Here is a 27,692-nt window from a genome sequence, read left to right as displayed (position 1 = left end):
CATCCATGTCCCTACTCATCCTTTTTTATGGCTGCATAGTATTCCATAGTGTATATGTGCCACATTTTCTTAATCCGGTCTATCATTGATGGACATCTGGTTGGTTCCAAGTCTTTGCTATTGTGAATAGTACCACAATAAACATACATGTGCATGTGTCTTTATAGCAGCATGATTTATAATCCTTTGGGTGTATACCCAGTTATGGGATGGCTGGGTCAAATGGTATATCCGGTTCTAGACCTTGAAGAATGGCCACACTGTCTTCCACAATGATTGAACTAGTTTACAGTCCCACCAATGCTGTAAAAGCATGCTTCTTTCTCCACATCCTCTCCAGCACCTGTTGTTTCCTGACTTTTTAATGATCGCCATTCTAACTGGTGTGAGATGGTAGCTCACTGTGGTTTCGATTTGCATTTCTCTGATGGCCAGTGATGATTAGCATTTTTTTTCATGTGTCTGTGGGCTGCATAAATGTCTTCTTTTGAGAAGTGTCTGTTCATATCCTTTGCCCACTTTTTGATGGGGTTGCTTGTTTTTTCTTGTAAATTTGTTTAAGTTCTTTGTAGATTCTGGATATTGGTCCTTTGTCAGATGGGTAGATTGTAAAAATTTTCTCCCATTCTGTAGGTTGCCTGTTCACTCTGATGGCAGTTTCTTTTGCTGTGCAAAAGCTCTTTAGTTTAATTGATCCTATTTGTCTATTTTGGCTTTTGTTGCCATTGCTTTTGGTGTTTTAGTCATGAAGTCCTTGCCCATGCCTATGTCCTGAATGGTATTGCCTAGGTTTTCTTCTAGGGTTTTTAATGGTTTTAGGTCTAACATTTAAGTCTTTAATCCACCTTGAATTTATTTTTGTATAAAGTGTAAGGAAGGAATCCAGTTTCAGGTTTGTACATATGGCTAGCCAGTTTTCCCAGCACCATTTATTAAATAGGGAATCCTTTCCCCATTTCTTGTTTTTCTCAGGTTTGTCAAAGATCAGATGGTTGTAGATGTGTGGTATTATTTCTGAGGACTCTGTTCTGTTCTATTGGTCTATATCTCTGTTTTGGTACCAGTACCATGCTGTTTTGGTTACTGTAGCCTTGTAGTAGTATAGTTTGAAGTCAGGTAGCGTGATGCCTCCAGCTTTGTTCTTTTGACTTAGAATTATCTTTGCAATGTGGGCTCTTTTTTGGTTCCCTATGAACTTCAAAGTAGTTTTGTCCAATTCTGTGAAGAAAGTCATTGGTAGCTTGATGGGGATGGCATTCAATCTATAAATTACCTTGGGCAGTATGGCCATTTTCATGATATTGATTCTTCCTATCCATGAGCATGGAATGTTCTTCCATTTGTTTGTGTCCTCTTTTATTTCGTTGAGCAGTGGTTTGTAGTTCTCCTTGAAGAGGTCCTTTACATCCCTTGTAAGTTGGATTCCTAGGTATTTTATTCTCTTTGAAGCAATTGTGAATGGGAATTCACTCATTATTTGGCTGTTTGTCTATTATTGGTGTAGAGGAATGCTTGTGATTTTTGCACATTGATTTTGCTCACTGATACTTTCATTCACATCTGCTGTCCGAGGATTCCACTCAGACATATTTCTTCTCTTTGATGACTCAAGAGTTTGGGGTGGGGGGTGGGGGAAGGTACAGTGGCTCACGCATGTAATCCCAGCACACAGAGGCAGGAAAATCACATGAGGCCAGGAGTTGGAGACCAGCCTGGCCAACATGGCGAAACCCCATCTCTATTAAAAAAAAAAAAAAAATTAGCTGGGCATCATGGCATGCACCTGTAATCCCAGCTACTGGGAAGGCTGAATCTGGAGAATCACTTGAACCCAGGAGGTGGAGGCTGCAGCGAGTGAAGATTGTGCCACTGCACTCCAGCCTGGGCAACAGAGCTAGACTCTGTCTCCAAAAAATAAAAAATTAAAAAATAAAGGAAAGAAAGAAAGCGTTTGGGGGAAATCTCTGTGTTCCAGGTTTCTCTGGAGATCAGAATTCCTCTGTCCCTTCCATCCACTACTTCTACATAGATTTATATAGACTTTAAATCTAAGTGAGTTCTAGAGGATCCTGCTTTTTTTTTTTTTTGCTTTTTTTTTTTTTTTTTTTTTTTTGAGGTCATTTAGCCCTACCTGTTGGTGTTTAGGGTTTCATGGAGTTTTCTTTGTTCCCAGTTGTATTGAAGATGTCTGTCATCTTTTTTCTTCTGTCCTCTTAGTTCCCCTCTCTCTTATATAAAGACATTTGGGAAAATTCAGAAACTCCTCTGCCATCATAATCTTGCTGTTTCTAGTGATCTCTTATAAAATCTTAAGCAAAGTGGCTAAGGGGGTCCTTCCAATGTTCAGAGACAGGAGTTAGATAATGAGTCATCACCTGGACTCCATTGCTGACAACGAATTTATCCTCACCCTGAAAGTTTGGTACCTTATTTAAGGACAAGGCTACTCTCCACAATTATCTGTTGTTGGGGCTCAGAAACCAGTAACCCAAAATATGGTTCTTTGACATGATGAACTGGAGAAGGCTCAAGATCTCTCTGGCCTGCCCCCCTACCCACTATGGCCCCCGCCGTCTCTCCCAAAGCCTTTATCTGTCTGACATCCAGACCCACCACTTTTTGTTCCCCTCCGCATAACACCAATAGGGTAACCCCATTTGAACAGACACTTTCACAAGATAATGTACAAGTTAATCTCTGCTCCCTGGTCCATTCATGCTCCCTAGTAATTTTATCAACAGAATTCCTCTTCTCTGCCCTCCCGTAACTTGTTTTGCTAAGATGGTATATAAGCTTCCGCACCCCATTGGGGGATGGGTAATGTATGTACATTAAATAAAATTGTGTGCCTTTTCTCCTATGAATGTGCATATTGCCAGTGATTTTTTTTCAGCAAACCTTCGGAGGACCAAGGGGAACTTACACCTTGGTCCCCCTCCTCTGTCAAGCTATAATTTTCAAAGCACTGAAAATATGACTGATCAAAGAGGCCAGGCCCAGTGGTTCATGCCTTCAATCCAAGTACTTTGGGAAGCCAAGGCAGGAGGATCTCTTCAGCCCAGGAATTTGAGACCTGGACAACATGATAAAATGCCATTTCTACAAAAATAATAATAATAATAATAATACAAAAATTAGCCAGATATAGTGGTACACACCTATAGTCTCAGCTACTCAGAAGGTTGAGGTGGGACGATCACTTGAGCCCAGGGGGTCAAGGCTGCAGTGAGTCATGACTGTGCCACTGCACTCCAACCTGGGCAACAGAGCAAGACCCTGTCTTCAAAAGCATATATATAAAATGGAAAGATGCCAAAGGTTTATTTAACTTATTAATAAGGAGATAAAGAAGGAGATAATAAGAAGAGATGGTAAAGCTAGTTCCAAGAGGATTCTAGTAGCAAGGGTTTAAGTAATCCATTAGGAATGGCCTTTCAAAAATTTAGAAATAAAAATTGCTGGGTTGGATATAAAACTGATTATTGTCCCATAGGGTAATACATATAATTTGGGGGTTGTCTTTGCTACCAGACAAAATCTACAAATTAACATGTAAATTCAAAAAGAAGATTTTTATCAACTAGTAAAGGGTACTAAAGAATTAAATAATCCTGGGCCAGACACAGCGCTCACTCCTATAATCCTAGCAATTTGGGAGACTGAGGCAGGAGGATTGCTCAAGCCCAGGAGTTCAAGACCACCCTGAGCAACAAAGCAAGACCCTTTAAAAATTTATCCAGCATGGTGGTGTGCACCTGTGGTCCCAGCTACTCAGCAGGCTGAGGGAGGAGGATCACTTGAGCCCAGGAGTCCAAGGCTGTAGTGAGCTATGATTGCACCACTACACTCTAGCCTGGGTGACAGAGCAAGACCCTATCTCTAAAAAAAACAAAAAACAAAATGAAACTATAGGCTGCGCATGGTGGCTCACGCCTGTAACCCCAGCACTTTGGGAGGCTGAGGCGGGCAGATCACAAGGTCAGGAGTTTGAGACCAGATTGGCCAATATGGTGAAACCCCGTCTCTACTAAAAATACAAAAATTAGCTGGACATGGTGGTGGGTGCCTATAGTCCCAGCTACTCAGGAGGCTGAGGCAGGAGAATCACTTGAACCTGGGAGGCAGAGGTTACAGTGAGCCAAGGTGGGGCCACTGCACTCCAGCCTGGGTAACAAAGTGAGATTCTATCTCAAGATTAAAAAAAAAAAAAAAAAAAGTACATGAAATTAATCAAAGGCAAACTTGAACAGGGGTCAGAAAAACTTTTATGGCAGGGTCTGCAGAACAAATCAAACATATCCTTGCTAATTTCAAAAACTACCAGTTCTTTATTGGTGACACATGATTCCAGATGACATGGTTGCTCTACCGGATTACCCTGAGGGTGGTGTGACCCCCATATATGATTTTCTTTAGGGATGGTTTAGAAATGGAAAAATGTTAACTAATTTGGCAATTACTTTGGATCTATCACTTGTCATCCACACAGCACCAGGATTTAAGACAAATGGAACTGAAGTCATCTTGAACTTTTCATTTATTTTGATTTATTTGAAGTAGAGGTATTGTTTTTAAGGAAATGACATGTTATGTAGGTTGTCTAAAAATATAATGCATTTAAACTCATTTGAGAGAATAACTCTTAGTTTAACACATTTTAATATTTAAACTAAATCCATCCTGTAGCTGTTTCTTCCTGAAGACACCTGGCTGTAGGCCACTACAAGAAAGCGTAATACTGTCATCAGATAACTTCTATCAGATACTGTCATCAGATAACTTCTACAGTGGAAACTACTTCTGGGGCTAGAATATAGAAAACAAGAATCATTTTTTTATTTATTGTAGAGACAGGGGTCTCCCTGTGTTGCCAAGGCTACTCTCGAGCTCTTAGACTCAAGCGATTCTCCTGCTTTGGTTTCCCAAAGTGTTGGGATTACAGGCATGAGCCACCATACCTGGTCTAAAAAACAAGAATCAAAAGTTTTAATTCCAAGTTGCAGTAAAGAGAAAGATCATGCTCATAGCAGTGACAGCACTGGAAGTGGAGCCTTACCCATTTTATCGCCTAAAACGGAAGCAGTAACTCTGGAAGAGATTGCCAAGAGAATAAAAAGAGCCTAATTCAGTTGGAAAAAAGAGAAAAAGAAACGAAGGCACTATGGAAATACACACACACACACACACACAACCAAAACACCCCATGCCTGGCATAAATGAGTTGCTGCTGCATCTCCACTGACAGTTTTAACCTCTTTCCATTCCACTTGTTTCATCGATTAAAATTATGATGCTAAATCATTGAATTGTAGCCCCACTTTCTGACAATGCTCAATCCTGATCAAACTTCTGATTCTTGAACTCTCTCAAAAATAACCTTAGGCCAGGTGTGGGTGGCTCATGCCTGTAATCCCAGCACTTTGGGAGGCCAAGGCAGGAAGATCGCTTGTGCTGAGGAGTTTGAGACCAGCCCGGGCAACATAGTGTGATCTCATCTCTATAAAAAAGACCTCAAATATTAGCCAGGCCTGGTGGCATGTGCCTGTAGTATCAGCTACTCAGGAGGCTGAGGTGGGAGGATCACCCGAACCCAGGGAAGTCAAGGCTGCAGTGAGCACTCCAGCCTGGGCGACAGAGTGAGACCCTGTCTCAAATTTTTAAAAAAATATAAAATAAAAATAACCTTAACATAAAGGCTCAATTCTACAAGGAGCATCTTTTCACTCCCTCTTGCCAAGACACTCCCTATTTCCCCAGAGTACGGTCTCCCTTGCTGCACCAAGCCCAATACATGTATTAACTACAAGATGTATTTGTGGTAGTCTTTGATAGTGTGTGAGTGTTAATAGATGTGGAGGATAAACCCGAGACTCTCTCTGCTATAAACAGATATTTAACCCAGTAAGAATGTATATGCATTATCTGAGATCCTTTTCGTCTTTATCTGTTAGTCCCCTGCAACCACCCGCCTGACACGGCAATGTGTACGTTGAGTTGAATCTGAATCTGAACTCGGATTATTTGATTGCAGCCATTCAAGGTAAGATTTATCTTGTGTTCCTAGAAATAACATCTCCAGAACTTTTTGGGTTGTCTGGTCATAAGTTTATTGTTCTTTGATATAAAGATGTCCAGTCTTCTAAAACTTGCTTCTGTTATTCTGGGTTATTATCCAGTACCTTGAGTCTCATTTTTCTATAACAGGAAAAGTCTATGGAGAGAGGATGAGCATAGGCCCAGTGAGTCTATCCTCCAGGTGGCCCAGGGCTGAAGAGTTCCAAAGGTCTCATTAGACTAGGGCCCTTTACATAAGCTTTGCCTCAGATCTCTTTTTCAAAACTCTTCAACAATTGTTCTGCAATCTTGTCTTTGTATCTCTGAAAATGTCTTTATTTTGTTTCATTTCCCCAGAGGTTTCACTGGTGATGACTTGTCTTTGGCCAGGTTTGGAAGACACATAGATTCATGAGCAGCATTCTAATCAGTCTCAGAAGTCTCCTGACTCTAAAACTCTGCCTCCTCCAGGCCAAATACCTATCTTTCTTCATGCTGTCTTGCTTCAGAGTCAATTCATGCAAATATCATTCCTTCTTTTTCTTTTCTTTCTTTTTTTTCAGGGCAGGGGTAAAATGGATTTTTATTTATCAATTTGAAGTGACAAATAAAAATGGTATTATTTATAGTATACAGCATGATGTTCATGCACCTATCCTTCCAACTGGCACAATTTACAGAGACAACCCAGGATTATAGTGGCCACTATTACAAATCTTTGGTATAAATAAGATTATTCATTCAAGATGCTCCTTAAGGAAAACAAAACACAATTTTAACTGTCCAATGGTCTGCTTTCTTTTTTTCTTTTTTCTTTTTTGTTCCTGACCCCACCTGGTCTGCTTTCTTTACTTAAGATGAGGAGGCTTCCAAGTGCAATTTGCCCTTTAAAACTGCCTCTCTAAAAAATTCTTTAAGTCCATTGAAAAGTTCGAGAACTTAGTAATATACTTCACCACAATTCTAACCCTAATACCACTCCTCTCTAATTGAAAATAAACTACTTAAATGAACCTGCCCTTGTAGTATAAATCAATGCACAAGTCTTGTAAACTGGAAATGGAGACCTTCTCCCCAGTGCAACTCAGAGAGAAAGGATTGAACTTCACCATCAAAGCAGGTTAATAATGTATGTTTCCATCTGAATCCTATTCCCCTCATTCTTTTTTTTTTTTTTTTTTGAGACGGAGTCTCACTCTGTTGCCCAGGCTGGAGTGCAGTGGCCGGATCTCAGCTCACTGCAAGCTCTGCCTCCCGGGTTTATGCCATTCTCCTGCCTCAGCCTCCCAAGTAGCTGGGACTACAGGCACCCGCGACCTCGCCCAGCTAGTTTTTTTTTTGTATTTTTTAGTAGAGACGGGGTTTCACCATGTTCGCCAGGATGGTCTCGATCTCCTGACCTCGTGATCCGCCTGTCTCAGCCTCCCAAAGTGCTGGGATTACAGGCTTGAGCCACCACGCCCGGCCTTATTCCCCTCATTCTTGTTTGTATCTTTCCTTTTTCTCTTCAGATTTTGACTGGTGTGTGCATTTCAAACCTTGATCATATTCGTATCCCTACGCCATATATTAATAACAGACTTCTCAAACCCCAGGATGGACAGGAAAAGGTATATTGAAGAATTCAGACCTGTCGTGACCACTAGCAATTATATTTTGATAAGACCAGAAGATACAAAAACTTGGCGAAAAATATAATTAGTATAATCATGAGAAGGATTTACAAATTAATGAATTTTTAAGGGAAATTTAATAATTTTTTCAACAAAGAGACCTGTCAACATTTTAAACAAAGAGGTTATGGGAAAATTAACAGTCCTATCCTAACTAAAAGGAAAAGCAAAAACATTAAACTTGTAAAATGTGTTGTCTTTTACTATTTCATCTTGCTAGAAGCTCAGCGTTTAAAGGAAATAATGGGAGATTTAATTGTGAGTTAAACTAATGTCATTAGTTAGGGTTACAAGATTTAAAAAGTTGACTATACAGAACTTTTGGCATACTTTAGAGTCTTTCAACTTCAGTTGTTAATACAGATGTTTATAAATTATATTTTAAAGGTTTATGTAATATTCTTGATTAAAAAGGTAAATCTCAGATTGAGTCACTATTAACTCCAACAAACTAGAGTTAATATTGGTTTAGAGACAAATAATATTGATTGAGAGATAACACTGTCTTTCCCCAGGTTTTGTCATATGAGAAGTTTGTTAGCACAATATTTTAGTTTGTGCAAGACTGAAGTTAAGTTTCTCAAGATTAAAATTTTAGAAATTCCTTTCATTGGTCAAGTACATATAAGATGACAAAAATAGGTTGGGGCAGAGCAAGATGGCTGAATAGGAACAGCTCCAGTCTCCAGCTCCCAGCGCCAGTGACACAGAAGACAGGTGATTTCTGCATTTTTAACTGAGGTACCGGGTTCATCTCACTAGGGAGTGCTGGACAATCAGTGCTGGTCAGCTGCTGCAGCCCAACCAGCGAGAGCTGGGCATCGCCTCACCTGGGAAGCGCAAGGGGGAAGGGAACCCCTTTTCCTAGCCAGGGGAACTGAGACACACAACACCTGGAAAATTGGGTAACTCCCATCCCAATACTGCGCTTTACCAAGGGTCTTAGCAAACGGCACACTAGGAGATTATATCCCACACCTGACTGGGAGGGTCCCACACCCACGGAGCCTCCCTCATTGCTAGCACAGCAGTCTGCAATCTAACGGCAAGGCAGCAGCAAGGCTGGGGGAGGGGTGCCCACCATTGCTGAGGCTTAAGTAGGTAAACAAAGCCACTGGGAAGCTCGAACTTGGTGAAGCCCACAGCAGCTCAAGGAGGCCTGCCTGTCTCTGTAGACTCCACCTCTGGGGACAGGGCACAGCTAAAGAAACAAACAAAAAAGCAGCAGAAACCTCTGCAGATGCAAACGACCCTGTCTGACAGCTTTGAAGAGAGCAGTGGATCTCCCAACATGGAGGTTGAAATCTGAGAATGGACAGACTGCCTGCTCAAGTGGGTCTCTCACCCCTGAGTAGCCTAACTGGGAGACATCCCCCACTAGGGGCAGACTGACACCCCACACCTCACATGGCAGGGTACACCCCTGAGACGAAGCTTCCAAAGCAAGAATCAGACAGGTACACTCGCTGTTCAGCAATATTCGATCTTCTGCAGCCTCTGCTGCTGATACCCAGGCAAACAGGGTCTGGAGTGGACCTCAAGCAATCTCCAACAGACCTATAGCTGAGGGTCCTGACTGTTAGAAGGAAAACTAACAAACAGGAAGGACACCCACACCAAAACCCCATCAATACGTCACCATTATCAAAGACCAAAGGCAGATAAAACCACAAAGATGGGGAAAAAGCAGGGCAGAAAAGCTGGAAATTCAAAAAATAAGAGCGCATCTCCCCCTACAAAGGAAGGCAGCTCATTGCCAGCAACAGATCAAAGCTGGACGGAGAATGACTTTGACGAGTTGAGAGAAGAAGGCTTCAGTCCATCAAACTTCTCAGAGCTAAAGGAGGAATTATGTACCCAGTGCAAAGAAACTAAAAATCTTGAAAAAAGAATGGAAGAATGGATAACTAGAATAATCAATGCAGAGAAGGCCATAAACGAACTGACAGAGATAAAAACCATGACACGAGAAATACATGACAAATGCACAAGCTTCAGTAACTGACTCGATCAACTGGAAGAAAGAGTATCAGAGACTGAGGATCAAATGAATGAAACGAAGCGAGAAGAGAAGTCTAAAGAAAAAAGAGGAAAAAGAAATGAACAAAGCCTTCAAGAAGTATGGGATTATGTGAAAAGACCAAATCTACGTCTGATTGGGGTGCCTGAAAGTGAGGGGGAAAATGGAACCAAGTTGGAAAACACTCTTCAGGATATCATCCAGGAGAACTTCCCCAACCTAGTAAGGCAGGCCAACATTCAAATTCAGGAAATACAGAGAACGCTACAAAGATACTCCTCGAGAAGAGCAACTCCAAGACACATAATTGTCAGATTCACCAAAGTTGAAATGAAGGAAAGACTGTTAAGGGCAGCCAGAGAGAAAGGTCGGGTTACCCACAAAGGGAAGCCCATCAGACTAACAGCAGATCTCTTGGCAGAAACTCTACAAGCCAGAAGAGAATGGGGGCCAATATTCAACATTCTTAAAGAAAAGAATTTTCAACCCAGAATTTCATATCCAGCCAAACTATGTTTCATAAGTGAAGGAGAAATAAATCCTGTACAGATAAGCAAATGCTTAGAGATTTTGTCACCACCAGGCCTGCCTTACAAGAGACCCTGAAGGAAGCACTAAACATGGAAAGGAACAACCGGTACCAGCCACTGTAAAAACATGCCAAAATGTAAAGACCATCAATGCTAGGAAGAAACTGCATCAACTAACGAGCAAAATAACCAGTTAATATCATAATAACAAGATCAAGTTCACACATAACAATATTAACCTTAAATGTAAATGGACTAAACTGTCCAATTAAAAGACACAGACTGGCAAACTGAATAAAGAGTCAAGACCCATCAGTTTGCTGTATTCAGGAGACCCATCTCACATGCAGAGACACACATAGGCTCAAAATAAAGGGATGGAGGAAGATCTACCAAGCAAATGGAGAACAAAAAAAGCAGGGGTTGCAATACTAGTCTCTGATAAAACAGACTTTAAACCATCAAAGATCAAAAGAGACAAAGAAGGCCATTACATAATGGTAAAGGGATCAATTCAACAGGAAGAGCTAACTATCCTAAATATATATGCACCCAATACAGGAGCACCTAGATTCATAAAGCAAGTCCTTAGAGACTTACAAAGAGAATTAGACTCCCATACAATAATAATGGGAGACTTCAACACCCCACTGTCAACATTAGACAGATCAATGAGACAGAAAGTTAACAAGGATATCCAGGAATTGAACTCATCTCTGCACCAAGCGGACCTAATAGACATCTACAGAACTCTCCACCCCAAATCAACAGAATATACATTCTTCTCAACCCCACATCACACTTATTCCAAAACTGACCACATAATTGGAAGTAAAGCACTCCTCAGCAAATGTGCAAGGACAGAAATTATAACAAACTGTCTCTCAGACCACAGTGCAATCAAACTAGAACTCAGGACCAAGAAACTCAATCAAAACCGCCCAACTACATGGAAACTGAACAACCTGCTCCTGAATGACTACTGGGTACATAACGAAATGAAGGCAGAAATAAAGATGTTCTTTGAAACCAATGAGAACAAAGATACAACATACCAGAATCTCTGGGACACATTTAAAGCAGTGTGTAGAGGGAAATTTATAGCACTAAATGCCCACAAGAGAAAGTAGGAAAGATCAAAATTGACACTCTAACATCACAATTAAAAGAACTAGAGAAGCAAGAGCAAACATATTCAAAAGCTAGCAGAAAGCAAGAAATAACTAAGATCAGAGCAGAACTGAAGGAGATAGAGACACAAAAAACCCTTCAAAAAATCAATGAATCCAGGAGCTGGTTTTTTGAAAAGATCAACAAAATTGATAGACTGCTAGCAAGACTAATAAAGAAGAAAAGAGAGAATTAAATAGACGCAATAAAAGATGATAAAGGGGATATCACCACCAACCCCACAGAAATACAAACTACCATCAGAGAATACTATAAACACCTCTGCACAAATAAACTCGAAAATCTAGAAGAAATGGATAATTTCCTGGACACTTACACTCTCCCAAGACTAAACCAGCAAGAAGTTGAATCCCGGAATAGACCAATAGCAGGCTCTGAAATTGAGGCAATAATTAATAGCCTACCAACCAAAAAAAGTCCAGGACCAGATGGATTCACAGCTGAATTCTACCAGAGGTACAAGGAGGAGCTGGTACCATTCCTTCTGAAACTATTCCAATCAATTGAAAAAGAGGGAATCCTCCCTAACTCATTTTATGAGGCCAACATCATCCTGATACCAAAGCCTGGCAGAGACACAACAAAAAAAGAGAATTTTAGACCAATATCCCTGAGAACATCGATGCAGAAATCCTCAATAAAATACTGGCAAACCAAATCCAGCAGCACATCAAAAAGCTTATCCACCATGATCAAGTGGGCTTCATCCCTGGGATGCAAGGCTGGTTCAACATACACAAATCAATAAACATAATCCAGCATATAAACAGAACCAAAGACAAAAACCACAGGATTATCTCAATAGATGCAGAAAAGTCCTTTGACAAAATTCAACAGCCCTTCATGCTAAAAACTCTTGATAAATTCAGTATTGATGGAACGTATCTCAAAATAATAAGAGCTATTTATGACAAACCCACAGCCAATATCATACTGAATGGGCAAAAACTGGAAGCATTCCCTTCGAAAACTGGCACAAGACAGGGATGCCCTCTCTTACCACTCCTATTCAACACAGTGTTGGAAGTTCTGGCTAGGGCAATCAGGCAAGAGAAAGAAATAAAGGGTATTCAGTTAGGAAAAGAAGAAGTCAAATTGTCCCTCTTTGCAGATGACATGATTGTATATTTAGAAAACCCCATCATCTCAGCCCAAAATCTCCTTAAGCTGATAAGCAACTTCAGCAAAGTCTCAGGATACAAAATTAATGTGCAAAAATCACAAGCATTCTTATACACCAGTAACAGACAAACAGAGAGCCAAATCATGAATGAACTTCCATTCACAATTGCTTCAAAGAGAATAAAATACCTAGGAATCCAACTTACAAGGGATGTAAAGGACCTCTTCAAAGAGAACTACAAACCACTGCTCAGTGAAATAAAAGAGGACACAAACAAATGGAAGAACATTCCATGCTCATGGATAGGAAGAATCAATATCATGAAAATGGCCATACTGCCCAAGGTAATTTATAGATTTAATGCCATCCCCATCAAGCTACCAATGACTTTCTTCACAGAATTGGAAAAAACTGCTTTAAAGTTCATATGGAACCAAAAAAGACCCCACATTGCCAAGACAATCCTAAGTCAAAAGAACAAAGATGGAGGCATCACGCTACCTGACTTCAAACTATACTACAAGGCTACAGTAACCAAAACAGCATGGTACTGGTACCAAAAGAGAGATATAGACCAATGGAACAGAACAGAGTCCTCAGAAATAATACCACACATCTACAGCCATCTGATCTTTGACAAACCTGAGAAAAACAAGAAATGGGGAAAGGATTCCCTATTTAATCAATGGTGCTGGGAAAATTGGTTAGCCATAAGTAGAAAGCTGAAACTGGATCCTTTCCTTACTCCTTATACGAAAATTAATTCAAGATGGATTAGAGACTTAAATGTTAGACCTAATACCATAAAAACCCTAGAAGAAAACCTAGGTAATACCATTCAGGACATAGGCATGGGCAAGGACTTCATGTCTAAAACACCAAAAGCAATGGCAACAAAAGCCAAAATTGACAAATGGGATCCAATTAAACTAAAGAGCTTCTGCACAGCAAAAGAAACTACCATCAGAGTGAATAGGCAACCTACAGAATGGGAGAACATTTTTGCAATCTACTTATCTGACAAAGGGCTAATATCCAGAACCTACAAAGAACTCAAACAAATTTACAAGAAAAAAACAAACAACCCCATCAAAAAGTGGGCAAGGGATATGAACAGACATTTCTCAAGAGAAGACATGCATACAGCCAACAGACACATGAAAAAATGCTCGTCATCACTGGCCATCAGAGAAATGCAAATCAAAACCACAATGAGATACCATCTCACACCAGTTAGAATGGCAATCATTAAAAAGTCAGGAAACAACAAGTGCTGGAGAGGATGTGGAGAAAGAGGAACGCTTTTACAGCGTTGGTGGGATTGTAAACTAGTTCAACCATTATGGAAAACAGTATGGCGATTCCTCAAGGATCTAGAACTGGAAGTACCATATGACCCAGCCATCCCATTACCGGGTATGTACCTAAAGGATTATAAATCATGCTGCGATAAAGACACATGCACAGTATGTTCATTGCGGTACTATTCACAATAGCAAAGACTTGGAATCAACCCAAATGTCCATCAGTGACAGACTGGATGAAGAAAATGTGGCACATATACACCATGGAATAGTAGGCAGCCATAAAAAAAGGATGAGTCTGTGTCCTTTGTAGGGACATGGATGCAGCTGGAAACCATCATTCTGAGCAAAGTATCACAAGAACAGAAAATCAAACACTGCATGTTCTCACTCATAGGTGGGAACTGAACAATGAGATCACTTGGAGTCGGGAAGGGGAACATCACACACCGGGGCCTATTATGGGGTGGGAGGAGAGGGGAGGGATTGCATTGGGAGTTATACCTGATGTAAAGGACGAGTTGATGGGTGCTGATGAGATGATGGGTGCAGCACAGCAACATGGCACAAGTATACATACGTAACAAACCTGCACGTTATGCACATGTACCCTAGAACTTAAAGTATAATAATAATAATAATAAAGAAAAGAAAATTTTAAAAAAGATGACAAAAATATAAAATTGTATTCAACAAATTGAAATGGTAATAGCAGATGTCTTTTTAAAGGGTTTAATATAGTGAAATATTTATACTGCTACAAATCACAAAGGCTTAATGTGCTGGCTAAAATTGTAATTTCCAGATCCTTAATTAGCTTTGATACCTTAGATAAAAGTTAAATTTAGCTCATTAATAAGTTATCATTGAATGCCCAAAAAGTATATTAGTAAGAAAAAGATACAGAAATTTAGTCACTAAACATAGTTTTAATTTGCCATTACTTCTTAAAATGGCGAAATTAAAAGTTTGTGTAAATGCTTTTAGAATAATATCATATATTTATTTTTGCCACTTTATATTTGAGTTAATAATCTAACATGTGTATTCACTGAAAGAAAAGATAAGACAATTCTTGGCTTCATGTTCTTTAATTTTCTTTTCCATCTGAAGGCAATAGAATTATTTTTGTTAAATATGGCAATTAATGTAAACGGTACAATAGATACAAAAATTTGTAAAATATATAAATATATAGATGGTACAAAAATGATTTCTCTATTCAGGAAATTGTTGTGCAGAAGATTAAAATGGTAAATGCAATATAATAAGCATTATTTTATTTTATATATTTATAAATTATATATTAAGATTAAAGTTAAAACCTTTATGTTTATCATCTGTTTGTATATTATGTATCTCTCATGTCTAAATTCTTACATGTAGGGCAGTATTAGCAAATGATTTACCACAATTTGTTACATGAATAGTGAACCAAAAGGAGAAAATTATAATTTGTGCTTTTCTGTAAAATGACTCAGTTATTTTTTGGTCACAGATATACCTTTTTTAGCATTATAATATTCTATTAGCCCTCATTCCTTTGGGCATGCTTTTAAATCGTTTTAACAAAACAAAACAAAACAAAAAAACTTTCACAGCTTAAAAGAATTAAAAGTTTCTACTAATTATAGTTTCTTGTTAATGGTTATGGTATGTTTTAAAATATTGTCTGGAGAGAACAAACATTAGGGTAACTATTGCTTGCCTCTAGAGACTGTCTCATGTTTTATATCTCTTCTTCTCTGAAAACTCTTCATTTTGCATTCCCCAAATTTAGGCCCCAAATTCAGAAAAATAAGAGGATATGGACAATGGAGTTAATTTACAGCTGGACTTTCCACCTGTAATCTCTTTGTCTCTAGGTCCCCTGGATGACATTTTGACACTTAGACAAGATAAGGGCAGTTTTATGCTATGCTGGTTAAAAAGTAAACCTCCCCCTGGTGATCCCGCACCACCAAGGTCAATTTCTTTACTGATGATGTGCAACTGGTCAAACCAGCTGAGTTAGCTAGACTTGATTATATGGGTCAAGAGAGAAAAATTCCTGCTGGGAAGATTGGTTTTGAGTTCTACTCTAAGCTAATGTATTCCTCACACAGATCTTGGTGGTTCAACCTGGAAACTTGGTGTGCTCCGTGTGAATACAGATGCTGGGAAGCTTAGCCTGGGATGCCATCTCTCTGACCCCTAATGCTTGCCTGAACTCTTCTGCTGCACTCTGTCTTTCCTCTGTAAATCACAGCATTGCATCACTATACTCTGGAGTCCAGTGAGTACTCACAGATGTCTCAGCCTGGAAAATCTTTTCAGTGAAGATGTCTTTTTATGACTAAGCTATCATTAAATTTCTCAAAGGGTTCACTATTTACCACAAAGATTTATTTTAAAAATAAGTAAAAATAATCAGATTTGTCATTCTCCAAATTTTCACCAATTTGAAACTACTGTGCAAAATTTAAGATGAAAGGTGGGGGCAGCTTGATAAATCACAGCAAAAGTTCATCTTTCCAGATTAATTATGTATAAGTAAAATATGTTAATACAAATATGTACCCATCAATTTTGTGCTTTTCAGGTTAAAAGAAATATACCTATGTTTAAATAGGTATATAATAGTTATATAGTAATAGTTATTAATAACAGTTACATAAGAATAACTGCCAAAATAACTATTAAAAGACTTTGTTCTCAGTATTTTAGATGTAAATATTCTTATCAATTGTAAACAATGTACTTTATGGGATAAATTAAATGCCTTGGAGATAGATTATGGCATCATTGGTTGTCTCTCCTTCACATGTAACTATCCACAGCTTTAGTACCTTGGACCCAACAACTCTTCTTCCCTACTCAAGCAAGAAAAATGCCTTGATTATTTAACCTGTATTAGGAAATGATCGTGTCCTATAATGGAAAGGGCCTTCCATTTCACTGGTGGACCTCAAGCTGAGAATTCTTCGAACTTTACCAGAAGCAGACAATCCCCTAAAGTAACAGTTGATTCAAAACCCTCCATTGAAGCTAATGATTATGTAAACTAGATAGATTTTACTAAAATCTCTGGAACAAGATTAACTTTAAGATAATTGAATACACTTTTCCTTTGGATTTTTTTTTACTATGGAACTTGCCTAACAGCATATTTTGAAGTTCCCCAGTGACTGTGTCAAGAGTTCTCAGTCTGTTCTCCTATACAGGCTTTTCTATACTCCTTTTGTATGGCATGGGTTAACCTCTATTGACCTTATTTGGAGATAAGGACAAATGCTTATCTCCAGAGCTGCCTAGAGAATGACATCGACTCTTGTCAATACTAGGGAATGTATTAACTAAATATGTATTAATTAAAGGTAAATGATGTTATATAACCATGGATCTGTGAGTTGTTTTCAGAGTAGCATGTACCCGCCTGTCAGCAATATTTAGTATTAATAATTGTATTTATAATTTCCACCTGGTTTTGGTGGAGCTTGAAGGACTAAGTCTGGTCACATATTGGAATATGTCTATGCAACTAGCTCACTGTAGGAGACACCCTTCTTGAGCAGGCTTTGGGCTTTCTGGTACCAAGGTGCTCACACAGGTCACCGGTGTTTTAATACCTGAAGACAAAGCATAATCAGAACAACCACGTGGTGTAAAAGTAAGGAAGTCTGCACCTGAGATCTCTAGACACTCCCAATGCATTTTCTTCTGCTGCTATTGCTGTATTTGTTGCCTGTGATAAAGTACAAACTGGGTCCTATGGATCCCTTCAGGAATCAAACACTTGATCAAAATAATTAATGCACCTTTTGATAACCCTAATTGAATTATGTTCATTAGTAGTTCATACTTAAACATAAAAGCTGGAGATTGTCAGGCAAGCTATGCTATTGCTGATTCGAATTCACTCTTGGCATATGAGCCTTTCTCAAAAGTCAGTTCACTTCAGATAACTGAGTTAACTGACCTCAGCTGGATCTGCCAATAAGCATAAAATGAAAGAGCAATTATTGGTCCAATCAGTATTTCCCAGTAAGCTTTGGTCATTCTTTACTTATTTTTAGGATAGATTGAGACTTTTTCTTGCCAGACCATCATTAAAGAATTTGAATGCTTTGCCTTTTACTCAAAAACTTTATTGTTCTTATACCCAATCTTCAGGAAAATGTAGAGAAAATAAAGGATTACTAAAACTAAAAATTGTCAAAGTTGTAAGAGTCACTGGAACTTACATGTAAGTTCCTACTGTATTCCATTTACCTTCATGACATAGGCTCTCCCCTTAAGAGTTAATAACAGACCATGCCGTGCATTTCAGGATTTTGCTCTGATCCTAGTCTTTGCCCCACTGCAAATTGACATAACTAAATACTGTATCTTATCATTAAACAGATACAAGCTGCCTTTTCAAAGTAACCATTTACACAACCTTTGAGCCTGAAACCTGGAGATTTTTGTCTTCTGGAAGAGAAAGCAAAGGAAAACTTGCCTTGAGCTTCGACTAATAGGACTGTATCAGGTACTGTTACTAACACTGTGGTGAAACTCTAAGATAGTAATCCGTGCATTCAGATTTTCAGTTCAAAAGACACACATCATTTTTCCTAGATCAGGGGCCTTCCATTTCACTGGTAGACCTCAAGCTGAGAATTCTTTGAACTCTACCAGAAGCAGACAATCCCCTAAAGTAACAGTTGATTGAAACCCCTCCATTGAAGCTAATGATTATGTAAACTAGATAGCTTTTACTAAAATCTCTGGAACAAGATTCATTTTAAGATAATTTAATACCCTTTTCCTTTGGATTTTTTTTACTATGGATCTTGCCTAATAGCATATGTTGAAGCTGTCCAGTGACTGGATCAAGAGTTCTCAGTCTGTTTTGTACATTTTTTTTTTAACTTCTAAGCCTCTGTGGTCTTTTTTTTGTGGCATTTCAAGAGAGAGAAAACATTCTTGTACATTTTTCTCAGACCTTAGTTGCTGCTATAAATCTGATTGGTGAACCAATATCCATTTGGGGGAAACATATGTCATAGATGTTTCTTTAAATATTGTCAAGATAGACGTTCTTGTACAAATTTCTTTTAGTACTGAAATGTCTCTCACATTATGAGTCCCAACCTTCAACCTTGTAAAAATTGGACTTTACCTCCACATTACAAAATACTTCTTATTAGATCATTAACTAAACGCAGGAACTCCGCTCTACTCTCTGCAATGGTCAGTTGCTTTCTTCAGAGTCACTGTATCCTGAAGGAATTATTTAACTTCACTCAGAAAATATGTCCACCATTAGGGTTCAATGATTAGCTCTCTCCTTCTAAGATATGTAATGTTTATACTCTCCTTTGAGTCCATGCCCTACCAAAATACTATTTCTTATGTGTACACTGCCACTGGAAACCCATTCAACAGTTTAAATTGATGATGCAGAGTCTGAATGGATAATAACATATTTCATCTTGATTTCCTCTTTGCTAACCAAGAGGGAGTTTATGCCAGAACAAACATACCTCGGTGCAAATACATTTGTATAAGAATAGACTCTGCTGGAATTTTTTAGTGCATTTATGAGATCTGGGTTTGGTTATCTAGTCCACTGGATGAACAGTCTTTTACCAAAGTCATAATAATTTCTTTTTCTGGCAAGTGCCTTTATCACAGTTGTTCAATGCATCCTGTCTGGATTCTTCAGTATTACTGTGTAACCACTTTTACATCACACGATGCAAACACTCATTCTATAATATTTGGTTGGTGCAAAAGTAATTGTGGTTTTTCCCATTTAAAAGTAATAGCAAAAACCACAATTACTTTTGCACCAACCTTAGAAGGCTCAGAAGGAACTGGCACTTGTCCAGTCTAGAGGCAACCTTTCCCAGATAGTCCAATCAGCAGGATCCTGACAATGTGAAGGACTTGAACATCAAAGATTATTGTCCCACGGTCTGACTTTGTCTGTCCTGATATCTATCAGCGGACAGTGGCCTAGTTTCTACCACTAGGCTATGGTGTTCCTTCCCTGCTAAACATAAATAATTTCATCTCTAAAAACCAAAAACAGGAGAAAAGAAAAATGAGTTCAACATCATCAACCACATGCAAATAAAAATAACAATGAAATAACACAACAAATTTACTAGAAGGCTAAAATAAAAAATACTAAGTGATGTCAGGATACAGGACAACTGCAACTCAACTGCATTGCTACTGGGGAGGCAAAATGGTAGTTATTCAATTTTTATGATAATTTCAAAAAATAAAACTATGGTGATTGAAAACAGTGATTTCTATGGATTAAGGGATAGGGGAGGGTGTGATAGGATAGAGTTTTTCGGGTTATAGCACTTTTCAGTATCCCAATTGTGGTGGTGGTTACAAAAATCTATGTATGTGTTAAAATGCATAGAACTAAATAGCAAAAAATCAGTAATAATAAAAATAATAAACACATGCTAATCAACATTTTACCACACAAAGGTGCACAGTAAGCATTTGTTGTATCAATTTAAAAATGATATTGAAGACCATTACTGCCATGTTCCACATTGCCACAGCCTAGTTTAAATTACTGTGTCTGCTGTTAATGTGAATACTGAACATGTTATATATACGTTATATGTTAATGTGTACATAAGCAAGAATGACCCTTGGAGAGAGGGCAAGTCAATTATAGATGAACTTTATTGCTGAAACACCAGGAGTTCAGTCAAGATTGTGCTGCTCCCTGCACAGAATGCCAATCACTGAGTCAACGAGGATTGCCAGAGAAGACTTTAATCTAGTCCTGCAGCCAAGGAGAATGGGAGTTCAGTCTCAAATCTGTCTCCCTGACTGACCGAAATTGGTCTGTTTACACAGCAGGGAAGGTGGGGAAAAGAAATTAGGGAGAGATAAGGAAGCAATCCTGATGAATGAGGTGTTTGGTGTCTCAGTATCTGGATGTGGTGATCTAGTGAGTTTAGGTCCCTTGCCTGAAGGTCAGTTTCCTGAGGAAAAAACTCAGTTAAGACATAAGTTTCAAGTTTTAAGACAGAGGGCCCATTTCGATGTTTATTCAAAAATCCATAAATATGGGACAATTTGGCCAGTTTCAACTTCAGGGACATTTTAACCATTGTGGACTCAGTGACCTGTGAAGTGTACAGGCCAGGGAAACTTCCTCTTTGCCTTCTGAAGTTTCACTGAAAAATCAACTCACAAAAGGCAGATTAATTGGAGAAAAGGTATACAATTTTATTTAACTATATGTTTACACAGGGAGAACCACAGAGTGATTCCCCACCCACAGTGGGGTTTAGAAGCTTATTTACTGGCAAATCAGGTTATGGGAGAGGGGAAAAGAGGAATTCTGTTGAGGGGATCACTAGGGAGAATGAATGGATCAGGGAGTAGAGATTACTTTGTACATTATCTGGTGAAAGGGTTTGTTCAGGAGGGGTTACATTCTTAGTCTTACAGGGAGAGGAAAAAAAAAGAATTGTTCATTTTGGTGGGTCTGGATCTTAGGCAGATAAAGGAATTTCACTTTGGGAGAGGTGGTGGGGAGTAGAGGTCAGAGAGACCTTGAGGCTTTTCCAGTTCGGTATGTCAAAGTGCCATATTTTGGGGTATCAGTTTCTGACTCCCAACACATTCTTGGTCTTCTTGTTTTGTAATGGATCATGAGATAACAGGGAGGGGAAAAAGAACAATTGTTCTCCTTGGTGGGTCCATCCTATCTTTATGTAGACAGGGAAAAGTCTTTTCCAGAGCCTGTTGATCTCTAAGGGTCTTTACTTCAAAATCTTCATTATACCAGGAAGCCATATGTTGGGGTGGAATTTCCTGCACTCCTTCAACCCCCAACTCCAAATTTAGAAATAACTTCTAACTCTTTTAAGGAAATGTCTTTTATTTCTTTTGGCCACTGTGATTGATTTCGTGAAGGATCCACGAACCAAGAAAGCCAATCAAGGCCAATAAGTTTCAATTTTGGGACTACTGTTTGAGCTACTGAGAAAGTAAGATCTCTTTTTTGTTGTTTGAAACTGAAACCTTGTCACTCCAAGGACAGTCAGTAAACACTTTTCAATGTTAAGGGAACTGAGAGAGAGAGAGAGAGCTTCCTGAGAGAACAAGAAGGCAGAGAGAAGAACGAGAAGTGAAAAATTGGTCCTGGCCATATTATTGTTCCTCTAGTCCAGTTTAACTGGTGATAAGCTTAACTTGTGATAAAGATCCTAGATCCCTTTCCAGTCCTGCTGCATCCAAATCTCCCAGGAAGTCCTAGAAAACGTCTAGTCTCCCCTGAAGCTAGCCCTACTGCCAGAATTTGAGGAAAATGAATCAATAAATTTCCATTATAGTTTAAGAGAATTTAAGATAGATCTGTGTATTAGTTTGTTCTCACACTGCTGATAAAGACAACTGAGACTGGGTAATTTATAAAGAAAAAGAGATTTAATGGACTCACAGTTCCACATGACTGGGGAGGCCTCACAATCATGGCAAAAGGTGAAGGAGGAGCAAAGGCACGTCTTACATGGCAGGAGGCAAGAGAGCATGTGCAGGGGAACTGTCCTTCATAAAACCATCTGATCTTGTGAGACTTATTCACAAGAACAGCATGGGAAACACATGCCCCTATGATTCAGTTACCTCCCACCAAGTCCCTCCCATGATGTTGGGGATTATTGGAGCTACAATTCAAGATGAGATCTGGTTGGGGATGCAGCCAAACTATATGAGTCTCTTATTTGCCAACAAAACATCCTAACTGATAGAGGCCAGATAGATTTGCTTCTTTTTGTTTTTTTCAATATTTTGTTGTGAAGAAGTAAGCATAAGCTCTCAATAGGTTATGTTTTACAAGCCTCTGATGAAGTTCAAAGGACAACCATGCTTAGGATTTCCAGGACAACCTTGAAAAAAAAACAGGTTGAGAAATAGGTGTGTTAATCTCCCTTCCCTCTGCTCCTCCCTCTGGCCTTCCTTTCTTTGATTGAATAGGCTCTAGGACACCTTTTTAAAAAGACTCTCTGTGGTGTTCAGAATCACTCCTACAATCGGATTCTCTCTCCACAATGGATCTCAGTGCTGCAAGTCACCGCATACCTCTAAATGATGGAAACAGCATTCCCATCATCGGACTTGGTACCTACTCAGAGCCTAAATCAGTAAGCTTATCTTTTCTCTCTTTGCTTGTTTGTTTCTTTTAACATTTGCCTATAGCATGATCTGCAATTTATTTTAAGCAGATCTCATTGACTTACTTTTTGTAGTAATGGAAGCAACCTCAATTTGTAATAATGAAAGGACTACTATTTACTGAATAGGTATTGAGCCACAGGTTAAACTAAATCAATTCATGATTAAAAATTAGTTTGGATTAGAGAAGGAGAACTTTCTGCTTCCTTTACTGAAATTTAGCTAAATGCTGATTACTAGAGTGAACTGAGTCACATGAAATTTGTGTGTTTATGACTTGTGTTTTTTTTAATATTAGATAATTTTTAGTTCAGTCTAACAAACACCTAGTGAATACTTGCCATGCACTAAGCATTAGGTGATAGAAGTGTCATATTGAGAAAAACAATGTCTGTGTTATCCAGGGATTAAAAATCAAATAGATGGGGCAGATTCTTTACAACTAATTGTAGAATGACAAAGATAAGGATCAATGCTATTCTAGAACTCTTTGTAAACAGTCTCTGAAAGCGTATGTATTAGTCAATTCTCATGCTGCTATTAAAGACATACCCTAGAGACTGGGTAATTTATAAAGGAAAGAGGTTTAATTGACTCAGAGTTCAGCATGGCTGGGGATACCTCAAGAAACTTACAATCTTGGCAGAAGGGGAAGAAAACATGTCCTTCTTCATAAGATGGAAGCAAGGAGAAGTGCTGAACCAAAGGGGAAAAGCCCCTTGTAAAACCATCAAATGTCATGAGAACTTACTATCCTGAGAACAGCATGGAAGTAACCTCCTCCATGATTCAATTACCTCTCACTGGGTCCCTCCCATAACATGTGGGGATAATGGGAACTATAATTCAAGATGAGATTTGGGTGGGGACACAGCCAAACCATATCAGCATAGAAATGGAAATAATTAAATTTGACCATGAAGATTGAAACAGGCTTCCTTTAAAACAGTAAAGTTTCAGTTTGTGAGAATATCTTTTCCTTGTTGCAGTTCAACATTTAATGCTGATTACGAGAATAAACAGTGACATGTGTAGAAATGCTACCGAAATTTGAGTGGTCATGTATGAATGAACTATTTGAAGTTGAGCATGAATGTACCAGACAGAGAAGCACACCTAAAGCAGGACATTTTTGGCAATAAGAAGTATAGAGATATTTTATTTAGACAGAGAAGGATATATGATATATCCAGGGAATGCCAAGCCCATAGTGCCTGGCACAGGGAATTAATGGTGATGGTAACTGAATCTGAAAATGCAGATTAAGACAGGGATTACCAAGGACCTTGAACACCATGCCAAGGAGTTGAAACTCTGTTGGATTACCAAGGACCTTGAACACCATGATAAGGAGTTGGAATTTTGTTGGATTACCAAGGACCTTGAACACCATGGTAAGGAGTTGGAACTTTGTTCGTTTGTTTGTCTGAGGCAGGGTCTTACTCTGTCACCGAGGCTGGAGTGCAATGATGCAGTCTTGGCTCACTGCAACCTCTGCCTCCCAGACTCAAGCAATCATCCTGACTCAACCTCCTAAGTAGCCGGGACCACAGGCAGGCGCCACCATGCCCAGCTAATTTTTGTATTTTTTGTAGAGAAGGGGTTTCATCATATTGCCCAGAACTCCTGGGTTCCAGCAATCCACCCGCCTCAGCTTCCCAAAGTGCTAGAATTACAAGCATGAGCCACTATGCTCAGCTAGGAGCTAAAACTTCATTCTATAGTAATGACACATCATCTAAAGTTTAGAAGCAAAGAGAGAGCATCACTAGATCTGTGTTTTTGAAAGATAAAACTCAGGTTGTAGCATAGAGAATGGAAGGCAGACGAGGAGAAATAAACTACCCATAGCAAGAGTAGTTAAAACTTGGATCACAATCCCACATTCCACTTCAACTGCCCACCTCCCTTGTTTTTGGTAATGCAATTGAAAATTACTCTTGGAACAATTATATGAGTTTGATCCTTGGCCCCTTTCTCTTCTTTCTTTGTACAATGTCTCTTTATGATCTCATTCATAATCTTGGCTCCAACCACATATATGCAGAGATTCTCAAAACTATATTCTCTATCATTTGTTATATCTCCCCCATGTAAGTCCCTTACAGGAGATAACTATTGTTCAAAGATGAAAGAAATGATGAGCAAGTCTAATTATGGGGTACAAGCTACAGAGAAGGCATGGCCCAGAAAGTTAGATGGGGGAATATTCCTTCCTGAGTGGCTCTGGTTGAGACTGCTGTAGTTGCAGCAAGTTTTCAGAATCTGAACGAGCCATGCGGCGAAGGAGAAGTGCAGTCCAAGCTCTTGGTGAGTACCCAGGAGAAGCCTAAAACACCCACTATATTTTTGCCCCTGAGCGGAAGGAGGTGGGGGTGCAGGGCTCAGAACCCATTTCTCAGGAATGTGCCATCCTTTAAACATTCCTTTTATTTTATTTATTTTATTTTTATTAGAGGCAAGTTTTTGCCATGTTGCCCAGGCTGGTCTCGAACTCCTGGGCTTAAGTGATCTGCCTGCCTCAGCCTCCCAAAGTGCTGGGATTATAGGCATGAGCTATGACACCCAGCCCTAAACATTCCTTACTTTCTCCCCAATGCCCATCTAATTCCCCTCTTCTGATCCCCCAGGGAGCTTTGTTTCACCTGAGGAAAGAAAAGCCTTGCTCTTACACCAAGTAATTTTTTCTGATCTGGTTTTAAGCTGAAGACAGGGTAAAGGTCTCATAAGCTCTACCTAAGGGGACCAGGGGCCAGGCAGAAAGCATAAATGAATGGTTTCAGAGAGTTAAGCCTATTTATCCATTTTGTCCTACTTCCCTGTTTTGATACTAGACATGAGTGCAAGCAATGCTTTATTTTCCTCTTTATTTCTACAAGAAAAAAGAAAAAACACAAGCAACTAACACTCGGGGGACTATTATTGAGGACACAGTAGAGATCACACTACAAGAGGGTGGCAGCTTGTCCTCCAGTACAGACAATCATCATGAATAATAATCCAGTTGTTGGCCAGTCTTGTAACACTTTTTGGAGAACACTGTAATTATTAATTTGTAAGCAACAGCAACTCATTCAGATTTTGGATGACATATGGATGGCATGCTGTCTTGTCCAACTTGTGTCTAATCACAAATGTGCCAATTATATCTTACAATGGATTGCCACTGACCCACCCAAACTTACGTTGTAGTGGATTTTATATAACCCAGCTCATAATGGGCAGCTCTGGCCACACAGTCACATCACAGCCCATGGCCAGATATACTATCTCTACAGGGCTCAGCAGCAATGTCATCAATGTAGATGGCATGACTTGCTCCAGAACCCTACAGGCTTACCTTGTAATTCTCCAACTGAGGCTTGCCATAAATTCCATGCCACATGTAAACAATAGGGCCTGCTGGGTCATATGGCCCAAGTGGCAGGGATGCTTGTGGTAAAGTCTAGACTTCTGCTGAGCCCTTCCCCATTCTGGGCCTACTGAAACCTGGTGTATTCATGTCACTCAATAAATGGGTAGGGATAGTACTGCAAGTATGGAATATGCCGTCTGTGGAGCCTGAGGGCGCCTTCTGGGTAGTGTGCTTCCTTCTTAATGCTTTTCCTAGTATACAGCCATACCTATGACTTTATCTTGAAAGAACTTCCATCAGCCTTCCAGTAATCCATTTTTTTGTTTAATTCTTAATAGAAACGAGATATTTCTATGTTGCCCAGGATGGTCTGAAACTCCTGGACTCAAGCGACTCTCCCACCTTGGCCTTCAAAATTGCTGGGATTATAGGCATGAGCCACCATGCCCAGCCCAATAATCCATGCAGACTGCTTTGGTTTCTGTAAATTATGCAATACACTTGTTGGCTGCCTATCTAACTTGCCTTTAGGGTAGGGTTGCCAGGTTTAGCAAGTAAAAATATAAGATGTCCAGGTAAATTTGAACTTCAGATGAACAATGAGTCATTTTAAAATATAAGTATGTTCCATCCCATTTAATATTTGGAATGTGCATATACAAAAAAGTCTTGCCCATTTGAATTTCAAATTTAACTGAGCATCCTGTATGTTGCCTGAAAACTCTAGGGATTTCATGTCTAATTAACCATCTCTGCAAAGCATCTCTGCAGGTCATTTGATAACAGTGCCCACTTCACTTCTGAAGTTAGTACTACCATGTAGCCTCTATTATTTTAAAATTCCATCATTCCTAGCTTTAAAAACAAGGACAGGATCTCACTATGTTGCCCAGGCTGGTCTTGAACTCCTGGGCTCAAGCAATCCTCCTGTCTTGGTCTCCTGAAGTGCTGAAGTTAGAGGTCTGGGCCACCACATCTGGGCCCTAATTTTTTTTATTAAACCTAGTTTTTCAGCATCTCACACAGTCTACCTTGTCTACAGAGGACAGCTGTAATTGAGCTCAACAACTCTGGTATTTTTGTCGCTAAAGCATTGCTATCTCTCTGGTAAAAGGAGTGTTATCTGGGCCCTGATGCAAAACATAGGTCATCCGTGGGTTTCCGGCCTTACGTAGTATATCCACTATAGTGGGCTCCCTTCTCTGAGCTTCCTGAGTCCTCTCTTGACCATCTGCCATGGTATTTCTGGAATGTCTACT

General features: G+C 39.3%; 1 protein-coding gene across 1 annotated transcript in view; it reads left to right on the top strand.

The window, feature by feature from the left end:
* Nucleotides 1-22,854: 22,854 nt before the first annotated feature.
* The window catches only part of AKR1D1 (aldo-keto reductase family 1 member D1), a 37,975-nt gene continuing 33,137 nt past the window's right edge, over nucleotides 22,855-27,692 (top strand). The window contains exon 1 of the mRNA XM_050785014.1: nucleotides 22,855-23,047. Within this exon, the coding sequence (XP_050640971.1) occupies nucleotides 22,955-23,047 (93 nt within the window). The 5' untranslated portion in view covers nucleotides 22,855-22,954. The remainder of the gene's footprint in view (nucleotides 23,048-27,692) is intronic.

Source organism: Macaca thibetana, chromosome 3 (assembly GCF_024542745.1).
Source record: "Macaca thibetana thibetana isolate TM-01 chromosome 3, ASM2454274v1, whole genome shotgun sequence".
Taxonomy (NCBI): domain Eukaryota; kingdom Metazoa; phylum Chordata; class Mammalia; order Primates; family Cercopithecidae; genus Macaca; species Macaca thibetana.
Note: the sequence above shows the minus strand (reverse complement) of the source record. Positions and strands in the feature narration are given on the sequence as shown.